General features: G+C 38.9%; 3 protein-coding genes across 7 annotated transcripts in view; 1 reads left to right on the top strand and 2 right to left on the bottom strand.

Moving 5' to 3' along the window:
- The window catches only part of LOC135462747 (WD repeat-containing protein 49-like), a 103914-nt gene that overhangs the window by 41846 nt on the left and 41676 nt on the right, over positions 1-20392 (top strand). For all 5 annotated transcript variants that reach the window (XR_010443488.1, XM_064739984.1, XM_064739983.1 and 2 more), the window contains 5 exons: positions 294-428; positions 2019-2170; positions 3670-3732; positions 4941-5067; positions 6076-6194. Coding sequence is in view for 4 of the 5 variants with exons in the window: in XM_064739984.1 (XP_064596054.1) it covers positions 294-428; positions 2019-2170; positions 3670-3732; positions 4941-5067; positions 6076-6194 (596 nt within the window). In the remaining variant the exon portion in view is untranslated. The remainder of the gene's footprint in view (positions 1-293; positions 429-2018; positions 2171-3669; positions 3733-4940; positions 5068-6075; positions 6195-20392) is intronic.
- LOC135462668 (beta-1,3-galactosyltransferase 5-like) lies at positions 12483-18215 on the bottom strand. Its single transcript, XM_064739895.1, has one exon. The coding sequence runs from the start codon at positions 18064-18066 to the stop codon at positions 16732-16734; it is 1335 nt and encodes a 444-aa protein (XP_064595965.1). The 5' UTR covers positions 18067-18215; the 3' UTR covers positions 12483-16731.
- LOC135462948 (uncharacterized) overlaps positions 18092-20392 on the bottom strand; it is a 25825-nt gene continuing 23524 nt past the window's right edge. The window contains exons 3-4 of the mRNA XM_064740270.1: positions 18210-19704; positions 18092-18147 (exon numbers count right to left, since the gene is read on the bottom strand). Coding sequence (XP_064596340.1) covers positions 18092-18147; positions 18210-19230 — 1077 coding nt within the window. The 5' untranslated portion in view covers positions 19231-19704. The remainder of the gene's footprint in view (positions 18148-18209; positions 19705-20392) is intronic.

Genomic DNA, 20392 nt, shown 5'->3' with positions numbered 1-20392 from the left:
AATAAATGTCAGAAAATATTATTTTCGGTGTTGAAATTTACAATTTTCCAGTAGAATATCACCCCATTTATCAAGCAAACCTCAGGACCCCTTTCTAAAATCAATAGTACTTTCAGAATCAGGAAAAATGGGCAAGTTAGGTAGTAATATACAGGTAAATGATTGGTGGAGAGTTAAATGAGCTCTTACTAAGGATTTGGAGGAAATATTCTGAGGACATTGTGATATAATGCTAAAACTGGAAAACCACTAGTCTAAATGCTGCTGTTGGTTGTTGTTGTTGTGACTTTTAGCTGGCAGCATCATTATGGCCACAGACAAGAACAACCATTACCTGGTTACTGGGGATGTAGACGGTAACATCAAGGTGTGGGACATCACGGAGTACTGTCTGCATTACAACGAGGACCTGGTCACCACTCTGCCACGTAAGATACATTTTCATTGATGTGGTTAATTGTGTTGAAGATTTTTTTTGCTTAGGCAACACCAAGTTTATTTTGTGTTGTATGGGCAAGCTGAAACCAGAAATTCCGAAAATGGAATAGAAATAAAACTGAAAATCCAACTTTTTATTTTGTTTGATCTTCATGGTTTTTTAGTCTTTAATAATTTTTCTGTTTTTCAAGACTATCTGATCCTGTAGATATGTCTTCAGCAGGAACAGTGCGAAAATAGTCTGCATTTTTCAAAAATTAGATCATGATTTTCAAGGGATTTTTTTTTTTTGACTTTTTACACTCTCCTGCAACATTGAAGAAAGATTTTTCTCTGCCATAATCAACAATTATTTATTTGATTAATGTTTTACGCCGTACTCAAGAATATTTCACTTATACAACGGCGGCCAGTGTTATGGTGGGTGGTAACCAGGCAGAGTCCTGGGGGAAACCCAAGACCATCCACAGGTTGCTGCAGACCAATCAACAATTAAAACTGGTGTGTCCAATCTCTGCCATAATCAACAATTATTTATTTGATGGGTGTTTTATGCCGTACTCAAGAATATTTCACTTATACAATGACCGCCAGTGTTATGGTGGGTGGTAACCAGGCAGAGTCCTGGGGGAAACCCAAGACCATCCACAGGTTGCTGACAGACCAATCAACAATTAAAACTGGTGTGTCCAATCTCTGCCATAATCAGCAATTATTTATTTGATTGGTGTTTTACGCTGTACTCAAGAATATTTCACTTATACGACGGCGACCAGTGTTATGGTGGGTGGTAACCAGGCAGAGTCCTGGGGGAAACCCAAGACCATCCGCAGGTTGCTGACAGACCAATCAACGATTAAAACTGGTGTGTCCCTGTGGGACATTGATCATAATAATCAGGCTTTCCTGGGTAGAGGCCATAGATACATATAAAAAACTGATGTAATATTCAAGCTTGACTTGCATAAAGTGGTTTCCACTTCTGTTAAGTTCATAAATAGTGTTTTCAAACCTAGTAGGCAGACATTTTTCCAACAATTTTTTTCCGTCTGTTTTTTCCCCTTTATTTGTGTTGATAGGGTTAAGTCTTACTCTTTACACTTCATGTTGTGTACAAGAATTTTTTAACAAAATTTCATCAATATTGAAAGATTTACGTTATGTATACACTAATTCTTCAACCTTTTCAACCACCACTGGGACCAGTATTTGGAAACTGTAGAAGAGAACATGTAGAAAGAATTTGCACAGTTCTATAAAGCTTGCATCTTTAGTGACACAATTAAATCATTTTTTTTGGCATCATTTTAATTATAATTGATTTGCATAAATTTCACTGTAAAAAGTGCTTTAGAGGTTGAGAATATACAGTATGTATACATAGACACATTTACCATCATTAATAAACTTTCCCTGAATTTCCTGGTATTTTGTCTGCAGTATCCACTTAAAACTTGGCATTGTGCTCTTGACATTGCTTGTATATTTTCATTTCTGTTATAATTTGTTAGCAAACTGAGCTGCCTCTTACAAGTATTTTCTATCACAACTTTTTTAATCTTTTTCCTTTTTTTCCCCAGCACTCAAGTCCCAGTTCCAGCCTCACATTGACATGATCAACACACTGGAAATCTGCGAACGGAATGAACGTCTTGTGATCCTGTCAGCCTCATCCGACTGCAGTGTTGCATTGTGGGATGTTTATGGGAACCAGATTGGTGTGTTTGGACAGGTGAGGGCTGGTGTGGTCTTGTGGAATTTCTGTCATTCTGGAAATGTATTAAGGTTAAACTTGGTTTGTGGAAGTTTTCTCATCGAACCTCATCCGTGCATGTTGAATTGGAGTCTGGTATTAGCTTTTGTCCGAACTCATGACTAGTTGGGGCTTCCTTGGCGCAGTAGGTTAGCACGCTTCTCCAGCGTAATGACCCGGGTGCCTCTCACCAATGCGTTCGCTGTGAGTTCATGTCCAGCTCATGCTGGCTTCCTCTCCGGACGTACGTGGAAAGGTTTGCCAGCAACCCATGGATGGTCGTGGGTTTCCCCCAGGCTCTGCCTGGTTTCCTCCCACCATAATGCTGGCCATCATCGTATAAGTGAAATATTCTTGAGTACAGCGTAAAACACCAATCAAGTAAATAAATAAATAAATTAAGACTGGTTAGTATTGTATTAGAGCAAGACTTATATTAAGAGTCAAGAAACAAACTTGGCCATGTGTACTTAGCAGGTGCTAGAGCTCCCTTACTGGTGAATCTTCATACGTAAGTAATCATCACAGATGACCTAACCAATGAGCTGTTGTTTTTAATCCATTAAAGGTAGTAAGTCAGAAAGTTGTCACATACTTGCTTTAAGGTGATGGTTTCCTACTGTACAGGCTCATGCATGGTTAAATGAAGGGGCAAATATGCATATGCTCATGTACTGTGAGTTACACCATCATTTTGGGTAGGTATACCACCTGATATTTAGTCACAAAGTCAAACATTTTCACGAACGCGAAGGATGAATGGATATATTCATCTTGGAAACGGTATGACTAAGTTGTCACAGTGAAGAGAATTACAGAAAACTTTTGAATCAGTACTGGTACCACAGACAACACATTCTTTTTCGCTGTGCGGTCATGGCCAACATAACGGCTCGTGCGAAGAGAGGAACAGGACTCGACAGGTTTCTGGTTGAATCATTAGAAATCTTGGAAAATGAAGGTCATTACATTGTCGATGAGCGTTGCTATCAGCTGGAGATGGTGAAAAAGATATCCATTGTGTGAGGTTGTATTCCTGGCCCATAGAGCGAATATGGTAGCTTATCCAAGGCGAACTGACCAATCAGAAGCCTAGAATTTCCTCTGAGGTCTGATAATGTATAATATCAGCCAGTTTCAGTGATTGTTGTATTGCAAGTTTTTGTGCACCGAGTACTTTTCATTTTGTAACCAACAGTGTCATTTTGGCTTTTGTTCATTTTATTTATTGATTTCATTTGTGTTTTACGCCATATTCAAGAATATTTCACTTATACGACGGCAGCCAGCATTATAGTTGGAGGAAACCGGGCAGAGCCCGAGGGAAACCCACGACCATCGGCAGGTTGTTGATAGACCTTCCCACGTGTGGCCGGAGAGGAAACTAGCATGAGCTTATTTGCTTTGTGGAAGCGTGAAATGCAGTATTTACATGTACTACAGTGACTAATGACAAGTTGATACGTCTGATTTCACAGGAAGAACATTGGAAGATTGAGCCGTACATTCCCCCCAGTGAAGATGAAGTCGATGTCGTGGAGGTAAAACGGATAGCCCACCCATCTTCTCTGATCCCTTATCTGAAATTCGCTATAACTTTTGGTTCTCTGCTTCATTCCATGTTTCACCATCATTTAGTGAATGATATCATGCTGACTCTCATCTTTCCTTGGGACACGTTTATGTTACGACAGTATTAGGTGTAATGTACAAGGCACCGCAGAACTCGGGTGGCTGAGGAGCAGGGTGTGGAGTTTGGGGGCTTCACGCTTACTGTATTTCACATGAACATACACAGGCACAGGGTGTCCTGATAAGTACATGGAATGCATCCATCAGTAGTACAATAATTGGGGAGTTTAGACTTTGAACTCTTTTTATCACTAAAGGTAGAAAGGGTCTGAATGTACCACGTGACCTGTCAAAATGGTTAGTTACATATAGTACAGCCCGGCTGTATGAAAAAGTGTCACAGAAAGTTATTTGGAGGAAACGATTGAAGGAGAAAATTGAGCAGCTGAGTGTTTGTGAATTTAACAAATGCCTGAAGGAAAGAAATGACATTTGCGTCTCCAAACACAGCAAGAGAAATGGTTGGTAAATCAATGTTAACAAGAGTTACCTAACATTTGTGGCAACACAGCTGGACTTTTTTTTTTTCAGCTTTGTTGGCAAAAAGAGTTCAATCTCAAATCTCCCCTATTGTACAGGTATGCATGTTCGATTGGGTCGAGTCTGAGTCTAACTCAGGTGAACTTCAGGTTTGGCTTAAGAGATCAGTTTCGCTCTGAACTCTCTAATGAAAGGTATCGGTTAGCGCACTAGCGCAGTGTAGTGACCCAGAAGCCTCCCACCAATGCGGTCGCTGTGAGTTCAAGTCCAGTTCATGCTGGCTTCCTCTCTGGCCGGACGTGGGAAGGTCTGCCAGCAACCTGTGGATGTTCGTGGGTTTCCCCCGGGCTCTGCCTGGTTTCCTCCCACCAAAATACTTGCTGCCGTCGTATTAGTGAAATATTCTTGAGTACAGCATAAAGTACCAATCAGATAAATAAATAAATAAATAAATAAATAAATCTAATGAAAGGTTCATTGAGAGATATTTCTTTTGAGACCAGATATAAGACCAGATCATGTTCATTGGAACAACTTGCTGTTGCTGTCAAACATGACAAAACAAGACCAAGAAATGGTTATGAAACTGTCAGTCACTTCTTATGCAGAATGTTATTTGCCAAATGTGGTGTTGTAGGAGGAGAAAGAGGAGGAACCTGAGGCAGTGCTAGAGCCTGTGATTGACAGTGGGTGGGAACCTGATGAAAGAGCTATCAATGACCCTGACAACTACAGAGTGAACACCTGGGAGTCTACACTCTTAGGTGAGTCCCAAATCATAGATTACCTAAATTCTTGAACCATTTTAACCTCCAGTGCTGTTCATATCTTGAAATGTTCTGGGAGAATTACATATGGGAGGTTCAGAGGTACTTTTCCCAGTTTCGGTAAACTTCCATCAATATCTTAACTGACACAATCGGTTTATTTCACCTGTTTTTTTTTTTTTTTTCACTATAACTATGCATAAATTAATGCTTAAAGGTCCTGTTTTTGGACATTAAGAGTTTTTCAGACTTTCTTTTTGACTTACCTTGTAAGTTATCCAGTAATGAAAAGTAGGGACATCCAGATATTTTTTGACTTACCTTGTAAGTTATCCAATATTGAAAACTAAGTACATCTCCAGATTTTTTTTGACTTACCTTGTAAGTTATCCAGTATTGAAAACTAGGTATGTCGAGATTTTTTGTGACTTACCTTGTATGTTATTCCGTGTTGAAACTAGGGATATGTCTATCCAGCCTTTTTTAATTCTTACCCTGTGAGTTATTTGGAATTGAAACTAGGTATGTGGGTTTATAGAAACAAGTTATAGACCAAGTGCGAGTTTTGGGCCGTTCTGTAAATTTTCATTAAAATCCTGGCTTGATTGTTTTGTAGTGGATATTATTCTGACAGCTCAGATGGGCAGGGTTCATGTAGTGCTTTGCAGTACTTCCAGAGTGCTTGTTCTTCAACCAGTTTTCACAATACTTGTGTGTATAAATTCGCTGATAAATTGCTTTGCAAAAAGTTGACTATTTACATTACGTGAAATTCCTTTCCTTAATTTTCAAGAAGAAACATATTCTGGGTTGCAGGTCATATATTAGATGCAAAATCCTGCTTTTTAATTTTTTTCTCAAAATAATAAGACATGTAGACACAAGTCTGTCCAAAACATACAAATCTTGTTTTGAAACTGGATTTTACCTTGTACACGAATTTTACATCCATATTTTGATTACATGATTGTCACATTGCTGAAAGAGTTGACATGTGTTTTACAGGTAAGGATTACCAGGAGCTACGTGTGAAGAAGCGAGTCCGGCGTCAGCCAAACACCATCCCTAATCTTCCCTATTTGCACGGAGAGAGGACAGGACAGCCTCCTGCAGGACCCTACTCTGTGAGTTACCTCCCTTGTTTTCTGCCCTCTTTTTGCTTTGTGTGTTTTGTTTGCTGTGCCCCCTTCTGCATGAGGGGACATCTTGAATTGCAGCTGTCCTTGGTTTAATATGTTAGTTAGTGCACACACATGCATTGTTTAATCTTGTGAGAATTACTGTATTTCACCCAAGAATTTGGCATGTAAAAATGCACATACATGTAAATGTCTTAAAATGACACTTTTTTTATGCCGACACGTGAAGGGATATTGAATCAACACTGATTGGCTGACATTGGAGATAAGATTTCGTGGGTTAAATCTTGGTGCTTTGGTCATGCTTGAATGAATGAACCATACATGTGCCTAAAATTCAGCATAGTCAAGGCACAGCCAGGACTTGCCTATCTCTTACACCAGCCAATCAGAATCGGCTCTGTATGTCTTAAAGTTTTGCTTATAAGACAATCAGATTTCACAAAAAAAAACTTAGAAGTGATGTATCTAGCAAAATAAAGCAAAATATGTAAATGAAAAATGCTAACGCTCAGGTGAATTAAGGTGAATGCTTCTGATTTGTATTCACCACATGGCCAGTGTTAGACTTCGTCAAACCCACTTTTGCATTGAAACCAACCTACCTACTGCCATTGTGAAAAGGACATATGTATTTGTAATATAGCCTTTCTATCACATGGGAAATATTACTATGGAATTCCGCCATCTTTTGATGTATCACTGTGCAATGGCAACTCAGGTCCAGGTTGGATTGGCCATCGTTGTCTTCGTTAAGACAAGATTGAACCATAGCCTACATGTAGGCAGCTGTTATGTACTGACTTTACTTTAGGTGGGAAAGGTGCCTTCATTCACCTGTTTGCTAAATTAACCCCAAATCTACGAATGGTATGTACCTAGTGTCTGCGTCATGATCCTTAAAGGAGAAGAAAATTTGAATAACAGTCAAATATCATTGAAAAGGGTATGCATTTCCCCGCAGGTGCATACCATAAAAAAATTTTAATATGTACCTCAAGGTGATAAATTATAAATAAATTCAGCGCCAACATCTGCTGTGGGCGACTCCATTTTACCCAAGAACTAGTCCTGAAGTCTGATGTTAGGAGGAGAATTGCTGTCGGAAATCGCCGAAGTGCAGTTTGTACATTTCCGGTAGAACTCTTCTTCCCTGAAGGTAGCGAACAGTACAGTTCGTTTTCTGCTTGACGATTGGGAAAGCGGAATGTTGGACGTAGGTTCCGAGTTTACACGAACAAGCCGGCAGTTTTAACGACTCTCATTGGCTGAGCGGCACCAAACCCCCAGCATAACTTACAGTGTGTTAAAGATGGAGGACACGATGGATTCAGCAATTTATGCCAGCTTTGCCATTTTCAGGCTTTACGTGTATGTCGAGGAAAAATCGCAAAATTACGCGGCAGGCACATCTAGATAGAAAATAATGTGCTCTTTTCAGCCTGTAGTGTCATTTTTTAAAGTTTTCCTCTCCCTTAAGTGGAGACAGTGCTTTGGTCGTATGTACACACCTGATGATTCCTCGCCGTCATATGACTGAAAAATTGTTAAGTACAAAGTAGAACCCCAATGATACATACATATACAAATGAGTAAGTCCGGACAACAATGGTTTTAACCTAGCATGTTTATTACTGATTTATAGTCGTAGCACCGTATACCTGGTCTTAATGCTAGCACGGACCAGATACATACATATCAATGTGTGTTAAATACATGCATTTATACAGACGTAGCACATGTGACAAAATGAACACAAAATATGTCATGACCACTACCTTGTACTGGTGTATGTATTCGTATCCAGTTTCATACAAAACATATACTGTAAATGTATTTCAGTGTTAATCCAATATAGTCACAGCATTACAAGCAGTATGAATCAGTGTTTTGTATATGTATTTTATTTTCCAAGGGGAGACTACTTCTTCCTCTTCATTCAAACACATTCAGCTTAAAGCCTTCACGTTGACATTGCATGACAGTGAGATCAAAATAGCATGGATATTAGTGGTTTCTCCTCTGCGTTCATTGTTGCCATGGCAACTGGGCTTTCCACTATGAGGACATGTCTTATGTTCATACCAGGTAGTATAGCCAGGCTAAGTAAAAACATCCTTTTTTTTTGATTTTTTGTAATAATAATACGCAGCGTTGATGTGTCGTGAACGGAACAATTATTAGTTCCTTTGTAGTAGAGCTATGACAATGCATTTTTATACAGTGAATCATGAAAGGGCTACAATTCCCTGTCCTTTAACATTGTTCCTAATGAACTTGGTGTAGCCCTAGTTGCTACATTTCTGTTTTTGGCATTCTCAGTATCCACTGATGGTGAACATTTATAAATAATTGAGAAAGTTTGACGTTGTTTTCTTGAAATTATCAATAATTGACGCATTTTTAAGCTGTACAAATTTTCCCAACTTCACAGTTAAACAACCATGTGTTAATCTAATGCAAATTGGGGGAAACGCATTTTCAACGGCACTGAGGCATGAACAAAGCTTACAGTTCGTCTGTCTCATATAAACAGCCCCGGGTAACCCAGTGCTACCCCAGACACCATACTGGAGATAGAAGCAAGTCAGTGAAAGTTCCATATTTTTCCACCGATGTCTGACTTCCACACTTTCAGAAAATGTCACCCTCGATATCTCGTGATTTTCCTGTTTTACACAATAATGAGTTTTCTTCGTTGTTCCATTTAGACCAGATCTACAAGAGTTAATGAACATCTATGTATATATGGATGTAGAAAACTGCTCAGCAAAGTTTGCACTTCCATTTCATTCTCAGCGAAAGGAATGGACGTCACAGAAAGATTGAACATAGGCGCATCATTCTGTTGACATAGTTCAGCGGGAAGGGAAGAGTACAACCACTGGTTGACGCGTATCAGCTTGGTTGGGCAGCTTACTTGCCTTTGGTAAGTTGTCTCAATGAAGCAGCACTAAATAAAACAGCAGTGGAAATCAGTCCTGCAACAAGGAGGCACATTACATGCACTCTGAGGATAAGTTTGTCGTCATGTAACTGAAAAATTGTTAAGTACAAAGTTAAACCTCAAGCACTCATTCACTAACTCACTCTTGTTGACATACTGGTACCTTTAGTGACGTTCAGAAAATGGTCAACCTACATGTACCAGGACACACCCAGATTCAGGTGGGTATCTTGTAAAACACCTGCATGCTGTTGGCGTGTTGTGACGAGTATGTCAAACATGTACCAGGACACTCTCAGATTCAGGTGGGTGTCATGTAAAACACCTGCATGCTGTTGGCATGTTCTGATGAGTATCTCAAACATGTACCAGGACACACTCAGATTCAGGTGGGTGTCATGTAAAACACCTGCATGCTGTTTGCATGTTCTGATGAGTATCTCAAACATGTACCAGGACACACCCAGATTCAGGTGGGTATCATGTAAAACACCTGCATGCTGTTGGCGTGTTGTGACGAGTATGTCAAACATGTACCAGGACACTCTCAGATTCAGGTGGGTGTCATGTAAAACACCTGCATGCTGTTGGCATGTTCTGATGAGTATCTCAAACATGTACCAGGACACACTCAGATTCAGGTGGGTGTCATGTAAAACACCTGCATGCTGTTGGCATGTTCTGATGAGTATCTCAAACATGTACCAGGACACACTCGGATTCAAGTGGGTGTCATGTAAAACACCTGCACGCTGTTGGCATGTTCTGATGAGTATCTCAAACATGTACCAGGACACACTTGGATTCAGGTGGGTGTCATGTAAAACACCTGCACGCTGTTGGCATGTTCTGACGAGTATCTCAAACATGAACTTATTTATTCACAGGTATGGTGATCATATTTTTCAAGAAATATTCCCTAAGCTTACCCTGACTTGCTTTTGGGCCTGTTTTCATGCTTACATGAATGTGTAGAAGTTTCCAACTTACTCTGGGCCTGTTTTCATGCTTACATGAATGTGTACAGGTTTACAACTTACTCTGGGCCTGTTTTCATCCTTACATGAATGTGTACAGGTGTACAACTTACTCTGGGCCTGTTTTCATGCTTACATGAATGTGTACAGGTTTACAACTTACTCTGGGCCTGTTTTCATGCTTACATGAATGTGTACAGGTTTACAACTTACTCTGGGTCTATTTTCATGCTTACATGAATGTGTACAGGTTTACAACTTACTCTGGGCCTGTTTTCATGCTTACATGAATGTGTACAGGTTTACAATTTACTCTTGGTCTATTTTCATGCTTACATGAATGTGTACAGGTTTACAACTTACTCTGGGCCTGTTTTCATGCTTACATGAATGTGTACAGGTTTACAACTTACTTTGGGTCTATTTTCATGCTTTTGTGAAGGTAGATATGTTTCCCACGTGTTTTTTTTGTGCCTTTCTGTTACACACAAAATTACATGCTCTCATCATTCAAGTATAAGCATAGAGGATTCACATCACAAATTCACCATTAAAAACCCTTTATTTGTGACAAGCAAAAGAGTTCAATTCAGTTGAATCAGTTAATGTGTATATAACTGTTTGTATGACAATAAATACATGTCTAATATCAAACAACACAGAAAAACATAGCATTAACAAACATCATGTGGGACAAAATAATTGGCACATGGAAATATATCTCCATTTTGTCACAGGGTCATATGAATTACGGGCACAAATTGCCCTGTGTAAAAGTCACCACAACATGGCTGTAACATTGCCAATGTGGCGTTAAGCCATCATCAGTTATTCATCCCTCTGTGAAAGTCAGGGGCCACTTTGACAAAACTTTGTACATAAGTCATACTTCTCGTAGCTTTTCTAGTAAAATGTTGTTTAAGTTATAGCCCCATAGGGCCCTGTTATTAATCAGAAAAGTTATGAAAAATTGATTTATGAACTTTTATCAAAGTAGGGCCTGAATTATATATTGCCCAGTATGAGTGTATAAATATAAGGTATTTCACAAATGTTGTTAAAAAGCAGGAAAAGCCTAAACTATACTAAAGCAATCTCCTGTATAACATCAGCAATACAGATGATGTATTAATTTCCAAATCAAAAATGGCTGTTTCCTGTTTTTATGCAGTGTCTGCACGCATATTGTCCTTAGCCAAATTCATCTGAGAGCATATGTAGTACATATTTGTTTTGTTTTTTTAAATTCACGTGAACTTCAGAAACAATTTTGAGTCCTGCAACTCAATCAGTCATATTATCTTTGGCAAAAAAAAAAAAAAAAAAGTCAGCCTGTAAAATGCTGTATTTAACTAAACAAACATCGGTGAACATGCTATTGTCTGTAGGCAACAACCTTATCATGTATGTGAAAGTATTATTGTACAGAGATCTTATTGCACAGACATCTTATTGCCATTGATATTCGTTAATTTATTTGATTGTTTTTTTATTGCCATCCATTGATCTGTAGTCTTGATTCTTACATATTTAAAGTAAAAGAAAGCTAAAATATGAAGTAAGGTTCATCATACAGACAACTGAAAACTGTGTGTAAAAATGCTTTCATTTATTTTTTTAGATTTCTTACGAGTGTTGAAAGGCATTCAAATATTTGAGTACTATGGTTGGGTTTGTGCTGACGATATCTAGGGACTTTGACGTCACATGAGGTTTTTTCCTAATATTCATAAAAAGGAAGAAATTTTGGGACCATTATTTCAGTAATCTTTACTCATAGATAAAAAGAGTTATTCCAACATTCAGTGTTGTGATTAGAGCTAGAAAAAATTCATGTGACGTCAGAGTTTCTAAGCTCTGAGAGTATGGTTTATAAAGCCCACCTTTTCACAAAAACTTTAAAAAAAAAACATAAGTGAAAGTATATTTATTCTTAGGTTTAAGTGGTCTCTTTAGGGGTGCCTTCTTCAATTTTAGGTCTTTCCCTTTAAACAGACTGCCAATGGAAAAGCATGACACAATCTGCACATGATATTTTAGCCAATGAAAATGCCTCACACAACCTGCAGAAGTCTTCACTTAGCCAGTTACCACACTCAGTGATGTACGTGTAATCATTGAGATAAAGATGTTGCATAACATGCCTTCAAAACACCAAATAATTTCCCATGTGATGTGTTACGCAGAATTATTTGCTTTCAATGAGATTGTCTTACCCTGTTAAATCTTCAGCTTTGCAATAAAATAGAGACACCGCAGGATTACACATCAGGCCAGTCAACAATGTTTGTTTCACATAACCCAGCCCTATCAACCTGTAAAATGCTGTTTTTAAGTAAAAAAAAAAAAAAAAAAAAAAATTGGTTAACATGCCATTGTCTTTAGGCAACGACCTTACTACATGAAAGTATTATTGTACAGAGTTCTTATTGCATTTGTGGGAAAATTGTTCTAGGAATGGAAAATTAACTGATTTTCTAGAGGAAAGCTTATTGGTAGCCATGAATAGGGCCTGTTTGGTGGGTTGGTAGGGGTACATGAAACAAACATATTTTGAAACAAGGCCTAAGCACAAAATAGCAATATATATATATTGGCAATACTCTTGGTTGAGTATGACGTTAAACCCCAAGCACTCACTCACTCACTCACTCACTCAATACTTTTGCATGTTATCAAAACCAAAATCATATCCACAGATTCGGATACATATGTATGGTATATGTACAAAATTCGTGATCCAAATTATCAGTTTTGGAAAATAACAGAAGCGCTGAAAAGAACAAGCATTCAGTGTTTATGGTGAGAAGTTGTATTCTACGGATTGTGACCCATTTCTGTTGGACTGAATCCATCAGGCCACGCCAATTTTAATTTTTGTTTTTTTTTTTGCAATGTCATCAGAGAGAATACAAATTAAAAAACAAATCTGAAAAATCGTCTGTGGGAAATGAGGACTATTGGAACAATTTTTTCTTGTTGAAGATATATTTACATGATTTGAAAAAAATCACAGAAACATCAAGATCACACATGATGAAAAGGTGGATTTTGAGTTTTGTTTTTATTTCCAGTTTTGGATTTTTTGGTGTTGGCTTGCTTTTGAAACCCAAAATACAGTTGGTATTGCCTAAGTGCAGTAAGGTTACAGAACCTGTGACCACATGTCATAACCTGGGCCCAGTTTCATAAAGATGTTGTACATGTACAGTAATCGCACACATAGGACAAGGGCACAGTAATAATGATGTGCAAAATGTCAGACGAAAAATGTACGATCAAAAAAATGTCATCCCCTGCTTGGTGAAACTGGGCTCAGAAGAGGGAGTAAAGAAAAATGTACCGTAAAAAAACCCCCAGCCAAACGAGGACGTTGTCAGACATCAGATCCCATCTTATTAAGCAGAAACTAAGTCATACCTAACAAATCTCGCGTGTAAATTACTGTTTAATTCTTCAGTTTTTTCACGTGTTTGCAAGCTGTGATTCTAGCCTGTTCTGAAGGCATTATCTTGTGTTGACTGATAAAATTATACCTTCTGTATATCTCTGAAATTGGCCAGTCCAACCAGAATCAAATGATAAATGTGCGTAAATTACACTGAAAGTTGGTATTTCATATGCGAAAAGGTTGAGGAATTAGGGTACAAAGGAAATTTTCACAACACAAGTAGAGTTGAAAGGGTCTTGAAATTTGTCGTCCAGATCTCTAAAAATCATCATCAATCCTATACAACCTGTTCAATATTACATAATATTATTTGTAAAATATTCCCCTTTGCTTTCCATATCACATTATATCCATGGTTTGAAAATCAAGTATGATAGATTCCTGTGTTGGATCTAAGCCATTTGCATTGTATCATGTGGGTCAAAGGTCATGAGGCTGGCCATGTTTTGTTAATCACTTGGTGATCAGCAGCATGGGAATAGACCTATAAGATACATATAATTTCCAGGTGGAATCACCTTGGTAAGTGATAATACTCACTGCTGAATTCCTTGCAATGAGGTCGTCATGATATGGCTGAAACTTTGCTGATGTAATATCAGGCCATAATCATTAAGGAGAAACATTAACATAGGTAATGCCTCTTTGTCATTCCTGGTTTCCTTTGGAAATATATTGCTTATACCAAAAGCATACATTGATGAGATATACATGTTTGTGTGCTGGGTAACAAGAACGTAATACACTGGGAATGGGCAGAGGCCAAGTGGTGAAGGTGTTGCCTTGGCCAGGTCACATGATATGGACATCCAATCATATTCTGAGAAAGAGGAGACAACAATGAGGTCACATGTCAAAAGTCACAAGGAGACTTCCTGCCATTTGGGTCATCAGCTGACAGTTTATTTTGTGTTTTACAGGCTAGCTGACACAAATAATCTAAATATTAAAAAAAAAAAATCTAAACTTAAAACTGAAAATCTGCTTTTAACATTTTAATCTTGAAGTTTTTTGAATTTCCTGTTTTCAAGAATTTCAGAATATGTAAATGTGTCTTCGTCAGGAAAGAAATTGCTGAAACAGACCGTATTTTCCATAAATCAGATGATTTTCAAGTTTTATTTTTATTTATTCTCTAATAAATTTTATACCGTAAAAACAACAGTTGAAATTGGTGTGGCCTCATTTTCCTCCGCCCATCCCCACCCCCGCCAAAAATTTTTCATTTCTGAATGAGTTCAGTAAAACACCTTTAGAAGGGCCTGGTTTAATGAGTCATTTTGGTGTGGCCGACAGATGTGCATTTCTAAGGAGAGTTGGATGGATTTTTGGTAGACCTTTGTGTTCAATCTATGTGTGAATATCGAATCAAAGTTTTATTCTGAACGTGGCTAATGCAAACTTTCAGGTGAGCATGATTTTAATTTGTCAGATCGGTGAGGTCAGCAGACACACAGTTTTAAGGATAGCTTGATGGATTCTTTCCGTTTAAGATGTGTGTGAACATTGAATATATACAGACATTTGCATGAATACCTGTACCCATGAATGACCAGCATGGTTAATTAACATACTTAAATATTATATAAGAAACATGGAATTCATAATTAGCAGAAATAACTGGTAAACTGGAAGCCAACTCGACATGATTTACAAAGTAGCACTTTGGCAAAAACCAATAATTACTGCCAATAAAACAATAAAATGGTGGACAAAAGACTCAGTCTTTTTAAATGGATTTGTAATCCAGAATTTACTAACACATTGGCATTATGTATTAGAACAAGAAAACTGAGCCTTGTGTCCGTTGTAAGTATAAAAGACGTACAGCATAGAGAGTAAAACCAGAGTGGCAATAACAGTGTGATAGCTGACAAATGGTCACACGTAACCGGTGAAATACGACCTCTTGTCAATTTACCATTGTTAAGGTGTTCATGTATACATTGTATCCTTCAAAAGTAGCAATGTGCACGCCCCCTAGCACCATGGCTTAAGCATAAATCGGTAAATAAAAAATACTATTGATTTCCGGACAAGAATTACTCAAAATGCTGAGTTGTCATCACATTTAATATTCGCTAAAAGAGTGCTAAGAGGGCAGACCTCACGGAATGCCTGGATGATGGAGAAAGAGTGCTAAGAGGGCAGACCTCACGGAATGCCTGGATGATGGAGAAAGAGTGCTAAGAGGGCAGACCTCACGGAATGCCTGGATGATGGAGAAAGAGTGCTAAGAGGGCAGACCTCACGGAATGCCTGGATGATGGAGAAAGAGTGCTAAGAGGGTAGACCTCACGGAATGCCTGGATGATGGAGAAAGAGTGCTAAGAGGGCAGACCTCACGGAATGCCTGGATGATGGAGAATGTTCTTTCACAGACAATGAAATAGAATACTGAGACAGATGGCTATCTGAAAAGTTATCGGCCTGAGGAACTTAAAAGAACAAAGAAAGAATAAAATAATTTTTCTTTTTCAATATAATTTCTCTGTGGTGGATTTCTCACATTTCCATTATACATGTGTATTGATAAGGGGCTGTTCAATTTATAACCAGCAGATACTGAGTCCTAGTACCTCTGGCTGACATCTTTTCAGCCTGCCCTCATATGGCTCAGGACCAAGGTTGGCATCTGGATGTTGTCTAAGGGAAGATAACTCTGCGATACAGTCCTCCGATGGTGGTGTGCCTAACTTGTTCCTTGAGCCATAAACTCAGTATTGTTTCTCATTCATTTGAGAAAAACAAAAAAAAGTGGAAGAAATATGAAAAAACTGATATTATGAAAATGAGAAGAGATGTCTGAAAGCAGTTACTTTTTAAGAGCTGAACAAAATTTCCTATGTTCGTAGTGTGTGTGCAACCAATGATATTTTAAAACTAAGAGAAGGAAAAAATCCGTCATTCTTTTTCTAGTGTATGTGTATGACATAGCATGATGTTCCAAACCTAAGGGAAGCAAAGACATCACATGTAACACATTGATGTTTCCGAACTAAGAGAAGAAAAAACCACATCTGAAAATGCAACCCATGATATTTCAAATGCATAAAGAGAAAGAAAAAAGTGTTCTAAAAATGCATATTTTTGGTGCATATAACAAGTCTTTCCATTCACACAACACCTGTGAGTAAAGGCTGGCCTCTACTCTGTCAGATCAGGTAACATAAGTGGATTGTACAGCTCCTGGGGGGAGAATGCATGGTCAGGGCAAGTCTGGATTTCCTCCCAGAAGTCTATCATTTCCATTTCACTAATCTGATGCGATGTCATGACATAATACTTATATTCACACGACTGGAAGTCTGTCCTCATGTTTGAAAATCCTTGAATATTTATCGGAAGAATTCCAAGTTCTTGAAAACAAAAGGCAATGTACACGTCTTCTAGATTAAAGAATGGAATGTTTGGCGAGACTTTCAAAATGGATATGACAAGGTCGTGACTGAGGATGTAACCAGTCCCAGAACACATTGGTGGGAAGAACTCCCTTGCATACTGGTTATAGGAAACATGCCACTTGTTGCTGGGGTCTCGACTGGGCCTAGATTGACCCCAACAGAACCCACCCACAAACCCCTCGCTCGGGGCAGCCCGAAGCATTATGGGTATTTGGTGAGTATTAACATAAACATCCTCGTCCGTTTTCATTATGTACGACGCTTGCGGACAAAACTGCTGGGACCATCGAAGTCCCATGAGTGATTTAAACGTCAAATTCGTGTAGGCATCCATGAAGGAAAAGATGACGATGTCTTCGTGCTTTAAACTTTCCTTGAATACTTGCTGGTTCAGGTAAAGATTTGGAGTGTTGGCGATCATGAACACACAGGCGATGTTTGAGTCGGGTCTGCGACAAATTCTGCCCCATGTGGAGCGAATCGCCGTTCGGGCGAGTTCATTGACTGGATCAGACGCCACAAGAATCAGCAAGTCCAAGCCGTTTCTGCCCTTTTGGCAAATCGTTGAGCCATTGACTAGATATGTGAAGCCAAGATTCATGCATCCTTTGCATGTTTCAGGACGAGTGCTTTCGCTGTCTCCGTGATTGATGTTGTCAGTGTCAGATTGAAACTTGTACACCAGTTCTTTAGGCGAGCGATCCAGTTGAAGAACATGATGGTCGGGTTCAAAGTTTTGTAGACCGTCATGGAAACGATGTTTCTGGTAACCATCTTCTCCCATTGATCTTTTGTTGTCTTCACTGTTCGCATGCTTCACAGGGAACACATATTTATCTAAAATCGAAGCTTTACGATGATTGGCTCGCTGACCATTTTCATGCACGACCTTTTTCACAAGATCGCTGTAGGAGTTGATGTCATCTCTAAACGACCACATACTGTGAGGCACCAAAGATTCACCCATTTTTTGCGTATCTTTAAATGATGGTTTAGCAAAGTCCACTTGTTTTGTACCATTCTTTTCATTTTTATTTTTGAAGGGTGCAAGATTCCTGCTCTCTGGCAGTTGCATCATTCTGTCACCTGGCCTCCCAGACGTGTCATTTGAAGGCAATATTTGCACATTTTTGATTGCTAAAGAATTCCTTTGGCCACTCTGAATGGAGCGTGCGGTTTGTTTAACTTCAACACCAACATTTTCCACATGTGTAGAATCACCTCCATTAATTCCATTAATCTGACCAACTCGATCCCTTATGTTGAAATCACTTTGAAGTCCAATAACAGAACCTCGCTGATCCCTTATTTTGGAATCCCCTCTGAGTGCATTAATGGAACTACTCTGATCTTTTTTGATTGAATTTCCGTGAAGATGTTGTGAACCACTTTGTTCCATAATTCTCAAACCTCTCTCTTCTTGTTTAGCAGAGCCGTCCCTGAATCTAGAGCCTCTAACATCAATAGCCTGGTTCTGTTCGTCAAACTTTCCACCACGAATTTTGTTAATCGTGTTGAAGCTTTGTTTGCTTCCTTCATGGAGGTCAGTTTTGTTTTTGGAAAGTTCCTTGCGACTTTGACCTCCATTGCTGTCACGACCTTGAGGTGGTTGTTGTTGTTGTCTCCTCTCTTGGGTTACACCCTTTTCCAGAAGCTCGTTCCGATGCTGTAGGTCTTTATATGCCTTGATAAACAATTCATGTTGCCTTTGTATAGACCCTTGAAGTTGCTTTGTTTTCAGCGGACCCTGATGAAGCTCTGATTCACCGCGTAGCTTGCTTGCTGGCGTTGCTGTTTCCGCATCGCTTAAAACAATTTGTGAAATGTTGCTGTGCCTGTTGACAGCATCGACTCTGTTCGCACCTGCTATTAATCTCACCTGTGTAGCAGAAGAAAGTGGAACAGACTGAGATTTACTTGTATCCTCTTTGTCCCTTGAAACACTCGGCAGTCTCGCCGAAAATTTTTCCTTCCCTGCGACTGCATTCAATCTTCGGGATTTGTTGAAGGGGTTATCATCTTCTAAAACGGAGGTGATCTCCCTGATGGCAGACGTGATGTTGTCGTTGGCCAAGAATTTCCTCTCCTTAAACCATTCCATTTTCTCCCTGATCGGCTTCAGGTTAGTGGAGCGTCCGTTGTGGAGACCCATGTAAGACAACACGAAAATGGCCGTGCACAGCAGTAGGCATGCTGCAAAGAGATGTCTTCGCAGCTTCATGGAGATGCGATACAACAGCATTCTGCTGGCAGGGGGAGATAAATTCTGAGGTCACGCTTGAAGTAACAGCTGTATTAGTGTGTCAAAGGATCATCTTTACCATCAACCTTCATAGTCAAAGTCGATTCTCTCAAAGTCCTTTAATCCATTAAGATCCCTTATTCTGGAATCCCCTCGATGTCCATTATTGGGATGTCTCTGATCCCTTATTGAGGAATCCCCTCTGAGTGCGTTAATGGAACTACTGTGATCTTTTCTTATAGAATTTCCATAAAGCTGTTTAATGGAACCACTTATTGTACTTTAGACAATAGGAAGAATTTTCACCGCAAATTGAAGTCGTGTGATTGGATTCCTTGTTAAAGACTGAATGGGCATCATCTGAAATGCCAGTGAATTTTGATGGCGGAGACTCGTGATCACTTTATAGTCAGTTGCTGGTCAGCTGGTCAGCTGGTCAACTGGTCACATCAGAATCTTGTTCATCATCCGTGTCTGGAAGTAAATTTATAGACAAAAATTAATGAGTCTTTCTGTTAACTTGCCTCTTTTACAAGGTGCAGGTGACCTAAAACTTGTTGGTCTGTGCCTAAATTACTTATTTTGTCAGACTCTGAGAGTTCTTAAAAAGGTGTTTTCAGGGTATGATGATACCCTACTTTGTTCCAAAGCTTATAGTTCCTTTTTGGGGGCTAATCACACGCAGAAAAAATTGGTTAGGCCAGTACAGTGTTTTTTTGTTCTTTTTTTAATTCAGGCTAATGGGGAAAAAAATTAGCATTTTAGCTATTATGTTGAAAGATATTTTAATGGACAGAAAAATGTTGCTTAGATTTTGTAGCAAGGCTATCAAAGATTTCACCTGTAGGAGACACATGAATGCAAGACTTCAGCTCAGAATTCAAATATTTACCATAGAATGGAAATTTTAAGGGACAAAAGATACATGAAGGGGTCATAGGACATAAATTTAGTAATTTACAGTAATTATCACCCGTGTAGGGAGTTAGTAAATAAACATCCCCCAGTTAAGATTTAGATGTATCAAAAGTGTTATTATTTGCTTCTGACTGTGTATTTTTAGAGACTAAACTTTTGGTGAAATACAGTAAGCCCAGGAAACTGCACAATGGCTTCAAGATTGGGTTACGTGTAACAAGATCTACCTTATAGGGCCACATAA

This window comes from Liolophura sinensis, chromosome 2 (genome assembly GCF_032854445.1).
Source record: "Liolophura sinensis isolate JHLJ2023 chromosome 2, CUHK_Ljap_v2, whole genome shotgun sequence".
Classification (NCBI taxonomy): domain Eukaryota; kingdom Metazoa; phylum Mollusca; class Polyplacophora; order Chitonida; family Chitonidae; genus Liolophura; species Liolophura sinensis.
The sequence above is the reverse complement of the archived record's forward strand: the minus strand, read 5'-3'. Positions and strand labels throughout refer to the sequence as shown.